This window comes from Neomonachus schauinslandi, chromosome 7 (genome assembly GCF_002201575.2).
Source record: "Neomonachus schauinslandi chromosome 7, ASM220157v2, whole genome shotgun sequence".
NCBI classification, from domain to species: domain Eukaryota; kingdom Metazoa; phylum Chordata; class Mammalia; order Carnivora; family Phocidae; genus Neomonachus; species Neomonachus schauinslandi.
Window position 1 is genome coordinate 47191001 of NC_058409.1, and position 9489 is coordinate 47200489.

The following is a 9489-nucleotide window of genomic DNA, read 5'->3' on the forward strand; positions in this document are numbered from 1 at the left end:
GCCCACTTCTCCCTCTCCCTCTGCCTGCCACTCCCCCTGCTTGTGCTCTCTCTCTGACAAATAAAATCTTTAAAAAAAAGTGTTTAACAATAATGAAAATTTATCTGTAATAATTGGTTTGTACTTGGAAGAGTCGAGAAAAGAACAGGGGGTGAAGCTGCAGAAGTGCTATGTTTCAGTCATCAGTCCACTTGCTGGTCATTGCATCAGCAATCCCATGACCAGCCTCTTCACTCTTACTGGAACTTCGTTGGAAAGCTGGTCAGTCATGGTCATGGCTGACTCCTCCTTGCGGCCTCAGCTCTGTGTTTCCATGAGGGATTATGGAAATAATTATTTTGGATATTTTCAGCCAACTCCACACACAACTTTTCGTCCATATTATTTTCAGCCACCACCAAGCATTTAAGACCCTCCAGTCATCCATTATTTCTTGTTGTGCCCTTCATACTTGTGTGTGTGTGTGTGTTCATTCCTTTATCAGTTTTCATTCCTGTATCAGTTAGGATCCTCTATGAAGTAAATAACATGAAACTGTCTTCAAACTGGCTTAAACATAACTGGAAAGTAGCTCTAGGTCAGGTTTCAGAATTAACTGATGCAGGGGCTCAGGGATATCAGTAAATATTTGCTTTCCTTCCTATTCTTCTGTTCACAGTGTTTGTTTCATCCTAAGTCAGGTTCTCCTCTTTTTCCTAAGGTGCTGTCCAGGACATAAGCTTGCTCGCTTACACACATTGGGAACAGGAGTTCTGAGGGTAAAGACAGCTACCTTCACAGATCATGGACTGGGGCGGGGAGTTGGTGGTGCATGGGGACCGGGAAGAAAAATGTATACATACTTAGTTGGACAGAAGCAGCGAATGGCTGGACAACCAACACCTATCTAGCTATCTATTCTACTCTTAGACTTCTCCCTCATTTTTTCTGGAACCGTTGTCCCATAATAAACAAACTCCTCCACTTTTTTATACTCTCCGGATTGTCTTTTCTTCTATTAACCTTTACTGGAATCCATTCAACCCTGGGGAAAATATTTTCTCTACATCCCTTTTTCTTCCACACCCCATATAGCACAAAGTAAGGAGGAAAGACTGCATCTTCTTTGTTCCCCAGCTCCTGCCTTGCCCCCAGTTATGTGCCCAGGTGAACACTTCTTCACCATTGTATGAAAACGCCTTTGAGGCTCACAGTCTTGTTTTATCATTCTACATCCTGCTCACGATGTCCTCCCCCAACTACCTGGTTGGTCTTCTCCAGTCTTTGAAGACTTTGGTTTCTGGCTCAGTCTTCCTTTCTATTCCCAGGCTCAGCTCTCAAGCTGCTGACTCTATGTGTTCACATAGATTTTTTTTTTTTTTAAAGATTTCTTTTTATTTATTTGATACAGAGAGAGGGAGCACAAGCAGGGGGAGTGGCAGGCAGAGGGAGAGGGAGAAGCAGGCTCCCCACAGAGCAGGGAGCCCGATTCAAGGCTCGATCCCAGTACCCTGGGATCATGACCTGAGCCGAAGGCAGCCGCTTAACCGACTGAGCCACCCAGGGGCCCCTCACATAGACAGTTTATCCAGTACTAGATGGTCGGTCATTTGTACTCTTACACCTCATTTATATCAACCACCCACTTCTGGGAAAAATGTCCTGGGTCTTGTCAGACTGCTTAACCTTTGAATTCTTAAATTCAAACCCATACTTTTTTACTATAACCTAAGTACTCCCACTTTACCTGTTTTATTTTACTGAGGCTGTAGTCTCTCTTCTTAGCTGAAATATATCCAGCTCTAGAGAATTGCTTAGATGCACTCTCCAGTTCTTTACCTTCTTCCTCCCCCTCAATCATAGGATTCTGACTTCCACCACTACCATCCCACTGACACTGCTCTTGCCAGAGCCATCAGGGACATTCCTGCTGCTAAATTTAACAGACTCTTCCATCTTTTTTGAGATTTGTACATTTGGCACTTAATGCACTCCTTCCCTTTTTCTATGCATACTTTTCACAACTTCCTAAATCCATTCTGGCTTGTTTCCTTCTACCTCAATGACTAAATTAGAGTTAAGGCTCGGTTGTTCTGTTCTTATTCTGCAAACTCCCTTGGGCCAGTTCAACCAGCCCTATAACTCCAATTATCATCTAATATTAATGAATTCCACTTATATGTGCTGCAGCCACTTCAAACTTGGCAAGTCCAAAATTGAATTTCTCCTTTTCCCCACAAAGAGCCACCTCCTTCTGAATTTCCTAGTTTAGTGATGGTACCACCACCATCCATCCATCTGGTTTCAAGACAGAATCCTGGACAACATCCTTGACTCTCTCCCCCCACCCACACCTAAACCAAGTACCACATCATATTGATTCTATGCTCCTTACACCCTCTGGAAAATCTTCTAGAAAACTTCCTTCTGTGGTCTTTCAGAGTTCCCTCTGTTTATCCCTGTCATAGTGCTCATCTCAATATAGTATAATAGTTCATTTATCAATTCATTTCTCCACTATATTACAATAGCAGGGTCCTACTCAATTTGCCTGTTTCTTTTTGATGACTGTCACAATGACCAGACAGTATATGCTCATAAGTATCTGTTAAGTGAATGACCTTAGATAAGTCACTTAGCCTCTCTGAGCCTCAACTGCATCATCTATTAAAAGGCAATAATGTGGGGCGGAGCAAGATGGCGGAGGAGTAGGAGACCTGGATTTCGTCTCCTCTCAGGAATTCAGCTGGATAGGGATCAAACCATTCTGAACACCTACAAACTCAACAGGAGATCGAAGAAAAGAAGAGCAACAACTCTCTCATCAGAAAAGCGACCACTTTCTGGAAGGTAGGACGTGCGGAGAAGTGAATCCGAGGCGATATTCGGGAGGATAACGGCGGGGGAGGGGCCTCCGTCGGCCGCTTCTGGCAAGTGATAGAGCCGCGGAGCACAAAATCGGAACTTTTAAAAGTCTGCTCCGCCGAGGGACGTCACTCTGGTGGCTAAGCGGGGTGTGGAACCCTCCGGGACAGTGTGGTCTCAGGACCCTCGGGGTCACAGAAAGACCGGGGGTGCCTGAGTGTGGCAGAGCTCCCAGGTAACGCAGCAGGGAAGCCGGCTGCAGAGGCGGAGCCCAGGCGCGGGCTCTCAGCTCGGGGTTGCCATAAACCGAGATCCGCGGCACAGTCGGGCCCCTGCACCTGCAGCAGGGACCCAACAAGCGGCAGATCCGGGGAGACTCACCTTCCTCCCCTGGGAGGAGCCGCGCGGGAGTGCACCGCAGGGATCGGCTGGGTTTGGAGACTCCACCCGGGGTCGGGTGCCAGAGATAGAAACGCGCGGTCACAGGCCGGGTGAGCACGGAGTGCGGCTGGAGACCGGGGAGACGGGAGTGACTGACGGCTTTTCTCTGGGGGCTCACTGAGAAGCGGGACCCCGAGTTCTCGGCTCCTCCGGGGCGGAGATTGGGAGGCCGCCATTTTCACTCTCCGCCTCCAAAGCTGTACGGAAAGCTCGCAGGGAACAAAAGCCCCGGAGAGCAAACCTGAGCAGATTACTTAGCTGGGAGGGGGCAAGGGCGGGGCAATTCTGCCTCCCGCAGAGACATTTGGAAACCACGGCAACAGGCCCCTCCCCAGAAGATCAGCGAGAACAGCCAGCCAAGACTAAGTTTACCCATCAATGAGAACGGCAGAACTCCAGCTCTAGGGGACTACTGCACATAGAATTCATGGCTTTTTTACCATGATTCTGTAGTCTTTCAAAGTTAATTTTTTTTTAACTGTCTTTTTTTCTTTTTTTATTCTTTTTGAATTTTTCTTTTTCCCTTTTTCAACCAACATCTTATCAATCCCTTTTTTTTAAAAAAAAAAAACATTTTTATTTTTCATTTTTAGAGTCATATTCTATCCCTTCATAGTAGTTACCCATATTTTTGGCTTATATATATAAGTTGTTCTCTCTTTAAAATTTTGAGATAGTTTCTTCTAACAGATCAAAATATACCCTAAATCTCTAGTATATGGTGTTTTCTGTTCCCCTGCCTGATCACATCCTCTCCCTTTTTTTTTTCTTTTTTTAAATCCTCTTCTTTCTTTTTTCAAACAACTTCTTATCAATTCCTTTTATAAAATTTTTTATAATTTCCATCTCTACAGTTATATTCCATCCCTTCATCATATCAACCCTTAGTTTTGTACATATATAAGTTTTTCTTTCTTTAAAATTTTGGGAGGCACTTTCTTCTAAAAGACCAAAATACACCCCAAATCTAGTGTGTGGCACTGATCATATTTGATCACATTCTGGTTTTTTTGTTGTTGTTTTGTTTTGTTTGTTTTTGTTTTTATCTTTATCTTTTTCTTTTTTTTCTTTTTCTTTTTTCTCTCTTTCCCTTTCTTTTCCCACTGCTTCAGGTCTTTTCTGATTTGTTTAGAGTATATTTTCTGGGGACGTTGTTACTCTGCTAGCATTTTGTTCTCTCATTAATCTATTCTCCTCTGCACAAAATGACAAGACGGAAAAAATCACCTCAACAAAAAGAACAAGAGGTAGTACCGACTGCCAGGGACCTACTCAATACGGACATTAGTACAATGTCAGATCTAGAGTTCAGAATCATCACTTTAAAGATACTAGCTGGGCTTGAAAAAAATATGGAAGTTATTAGAGAAACCCTTTCTGGAGAAGTAAAAGAACTAAAATCCAACCAAGTAGAAATCAAAAAGGCTATTAATGAGGTGCAATCAAAAATGGGGGCGCTAACTGCTAGAATAAATGAGGCAGAAGAGAGAATCAGCAATATAGAAGATGAAATGATGGAAAATAAAGAAGCTGAGAAAAAGAGAGATAAACAACTACTGGATCACGAGGGCAGAATTCGAGAGATAAGCGATACCATAAGACGAAACAACATTAGACTAATTGGGATCCCAGAAGAAGAAGAAAGAGAGAGAGGGGCAGAAGGTATAATGGAGCAAATTATAGCAGAGAACTTCCCTAATTTGGGGAAGGAAACAGGCATGAAAATCCAGGAAGCACAGAGAACCCCTCTCAAAATCAATAAAAATAGGTCAACACCCCGACATCTAATAGTAAAACTTACGAGTCTCATAGACAAAGAGAAAATCCTGAAAGCAGCTCGGGAGAAGAGATATGTAACCTACAAGGGTAGAAACATTAGATTGGCAACAGACCTATCCACAGAGACCTGGCAGGCCAGAAAGGACTGGCAGGATATATTCAGAGCACTAAACGAGAAAAATATGCAGCCAAGAATACTATATCCAGCTAGGCTGTCATTGAAAATTGAAGGAGAGATAAAAAGCTTCCAGGACAAACAAAAACTAAAGGAATTTGCAAACACAAAACCAGCCCTACAGGAAATCTTGAAAGGAGTCCTCTAAGCAAAGAGAGACCCCAAAAGCAACATAGACCAGAAAGGAACACAGACAATATACGGTAACAGTCACCTTACAGGCAATACAATGGCACTAAATTCCTATCTTTCAATAGTTACCCTGAATGTAAATGGGCTCAATGCCCCAATCAAAAGACACAGGCTATCAGACTGGATTAAAAAACAAGACCCATCGATATGCTGTCTGCAAGAGACTCATTTTCGACCCAAAGACAGCCCCAGATTGAAAGTGAGGGGGTGGAAAACCATTTACCATGCTAATGGACACCAAAAGAAAGCTGGGGTGGCAATCCTTATATCAGACAAATTAGATTTTAAACCAAAGAGTGTAATAAGAGATGAGAAAGGACACTATATCATACTTAAAGGATCTATCCAACAAGAAGATCTAACAATTGTAAATATCTATGCCCCTAACTTGGGAGCAGCCAATTATATAAGCCAATTAATAACAAAAGCAAAGAAACACATCGACAACAATACAATAATAGTGGGGGACTTTAACACCCCCCTCACTGAAATGGACAGATCATCTAAGCAAAAGATCAACAAGGAAATAAAGACTTTAAATGACACACTGGACCAAATGGACTTTACAGACATATTCAGAACATTCCACCCCAAAGCAACGGAATACACATTCTTCTCTAGTGCCCATGGAACATTCTCCAGAATAGATCACATCCTAGGTCATAAATCAGGTCTCAACCGGTACCAAAAGATTGGAATCATTCCCTGCCTATTTTCAGACCACAATGCTTTGAAACTAGAGCTCAATCACAAGACAAAAGTCAGAAAGAACTCAAATACATGGAGGCTAAAGAGCATCCTACTAAAGAACGAATGGGTCAACCAGGAAATTAAAGAAGAATTAAAAAAATACATGGAAACCAATGAGAATGAAAACACAACTATTCAAAATCTTTGGGATGCAGCAAAGGCAGTCCTAAGAGGAAAGTATATAGCAATACAAGCCTTTCTCAAGAAGCAAGAAAGGTCTCAAGTACACAACCTAACCCTACACCTAAAGGAGCTGGAGAAAGAACAGCAAATAAAGCCTAAACCCAGCAGGAGAAGAGAAATAATCAAGATCAGAGCAGAAATCAATGAAATAGAAACTAAAAGAACAGTAGAACAGATCAATGAAACTAGGAGCTGGTTCTTTGAAAGAATTAACAAGATTGATAAACCCCTGGCCAGACTTATCAAAAAGAGAAGAGAAATGACCCACATCAACAAAATCATGAATGAAAGAGGAGAGATCACAACCAACACCAAAGAAATACAAACAATTATAAGAACATATTATGAGCAACTCTATGCCAGCAAATTAAATAACCTGGAAGAAATGGATGCATTTCTAGAGATGTACCAACTACCAAAACTGAACCAGGATGAAATAGAAAACCTGAACAGACCTATAACCACTAAGGAAATTGAAGCAGTCATCAAAAATCTCCCAAAAAACAAAAGCCCAGGGCCAGATGGCTTCCCAGGGGAATTCTACCAAACATTTCAAGAAGAATTAATACCTATTCTTCTGAAACTGTTCCAAAAAATAGAAATGGAAGGAAAACTTCCAAACTCATTTTATGAGGCCAGCATTACCTTGATCCCAAAACCAGACAAAGACCCCATCAAAAAGGAGAATTACAGACCAATATCCCTGATGAACATGGATGCAAAAATTCTCACCAAAATACTAGCCAATAGGATCCAACAGTACATTAAAAGGATTATTCACCATGACCAAGTGGGATTTATCCCTGGGCTGCAAGGTTGGTTCAACATCCGCAAATCAATCAATGTGATACAATACATTAACAAAAGAAAGAACAAGAATCATATGATCCTCTCAATAGATGCAGAAAAAGCATTTGACAAAGTACAGCATCCTTTCTTGATCAAAACTCTTCAGAGTATAGGCATAGAGGGTACATACCTCAATATCATAAAAGCCATCTATGAAAAACCTACAGCGAATATCATTCTCAATGGGGAAAAACTGAGAGCTTTCCCCCTAAGGTCAGGAACGCGGCAGGGATGTCCACTATCACCACTGCTATTCAACATAGTATTGGAAGTCCTAGCCACAGCAATCAGACAACAAAAAGAAATCAAAGGCATCCAAATTGGCAAGGAAGAAGTCAAACTCTCACTCTTTGCAGATGATATGATACTTTATGTGGAAAACCCAAAAGACTCCACCCCAAAACTGCTAGAACTCATACAGGAATTCAGTCAAGTGGCAGGATATAAAATCAATGCACAGAAGTCAGTGGCATTCCTATACACCAACAACAAGACAGAAGAAAGAGAAATTAAGGAGTCGATCCCATTTACAATTGCACCCAAAACCATAAGATACCTAGGAATAAATCTAACCAAAGAGACAAAGGATCTGTACTCAGAAAACTATAAAATACTCATGAAAGAAATTGAGGAAGACACAAAGAAATGGAAAAACATTCCATGCTCATGGATTGGAAGAACAAATATTGTGAAGATGTCAATGCTACCTAGAGCAATCTACACATTCAATGCAATCCCCATCAAAATACCATCCACTTTTTTCAAAGAAATGGAACAAATAATCCTAAAATTTGTATGGAACCAGAAAAGACCCCGCATAGCCAGAGGAATGTTGAAAAAGAAAAGCAAAGCCGGCGGCATCACAATTCCGGACTTCCAGCTCTATTACAAAGCTGTCATCATCAAGACAGCATGGTACTGGCACAAAAACAGACACATAGATCAATGGAACAGAGTAGAGAGCCCAGAAATGGACCCTCAACTCTATGGTCAACTCATCTTTGACAAAGCAGGAAAGAATGTCCAATGGAAAAAAGACAGTCTCTTCAACAAATGGTGTTGGGAAAATTGGATAGCCACATGCAGAAGAATGAAACTGGACCATTTCCTTACACCACACACAAAAATAGACTCAAAATGGTTGAAAGACCTCAATGTGAGACAGGAGTCCATCAAAATCCTAAAGGAGAACACAGGCAGCAACCTCTTTGACCTCAGCCGAAGCAACTTCTTCCTAGAAACATCGCCAAAGGCAAGGGAGGCAAGGGCAAAAATGAACTATTGGGACTTCATCAAGATAAAAAGCTTTTGCAAAGCAAAGGAAACAGTCAACAAAACCAAAAGACAACCAACAGAATGGGAGAAGATATTTGCAAATGACATATCAGATAAAGGGCTAGTATCCAAAATCTATAAAGAACTCATCAAACTCAACACCCAAAGAACAAAGAATCCAATCAAGAAATGGGCAGAAGACATGAAAAGACATTTTTCCAAAGAAGACATCCAAATGGCCAACAGACACATGAAAAAGTGCTCAGTATCGCTCGGCATCAGGGAAATCCAAATCAAAACCTCAATGAGATACCACCTCACACCTGTCAGAATGGCTAAAATTAACAAGTCAGGAAATGACAGATGTTGGCGGGGATGCGGAGAAAGGGGAACCCTCCTACACTGTTGGTGGGAATGCAAGCTGGTGCAGCCACTCTGGAAAACTGTATGGAGGTTCCTCAAAAAGTTGAAAATAGAGCTACCATATGATCCAGCAATTGCACTACTGGGTATTTACCCCAAAGATACAAAAGTAGGGATCCGAAGGGGTACGTGCACCCCGATGTTTATAGCAGCAATGTCCACAATAGCCAAACTGTGGAAAGAGCCAAGATGTCCATCAACAGATGAATGGATAAAGAAGATCTGGTATATATATACAATGGAATATTATGCAGCCATCAAAAGGAACGAGATCTTGCCATTTGCAACGACGTGGATGGAACTGGAGGGTATTATGTTGAGTGAAATAAGTCAATCAGAGAAAGACAAGTATCATATGATCTCACTGATATGAGGAATTCTTAATCTCAGGAAACAAACTGAGGGTTGCTGGAGTGGGGGGTGGGGTGGGAAGGATGGGGTGACTGGGTGAGAGACACTGGGGAGGGTATGTGCTCTGGTAAGCGCTGTGAATTTTGCAAGACTGTTGAATCTCAGATCTGTACCTCTGAAACAAATAACGCAATATATGTTAAGAAAAAAAAAAAAAAAAAGAAAAA

General features: G+C 41.7%; 1 protein-coding gene across 1 annotated transcript in view; it reads left to right on the forward strand.

Moving 5' to 3' along the window:
- NLN (neurolysin) overlaps positions 1-9489 on the forward strand; it is a 98615-nt gene that overhangs the window by 33207 nt on the left and 55919 nt on the right. The window contains exon 2 of the mRNA XM_044916778.1: positions 3134-3139. Within this exon, the coding sequence (XP_044772713.1) occupies positions 3134-3139 (6 nt within the window). The remainder of the gene's footprint in view (positions 1-3133; positions 3140-9489) is intronic.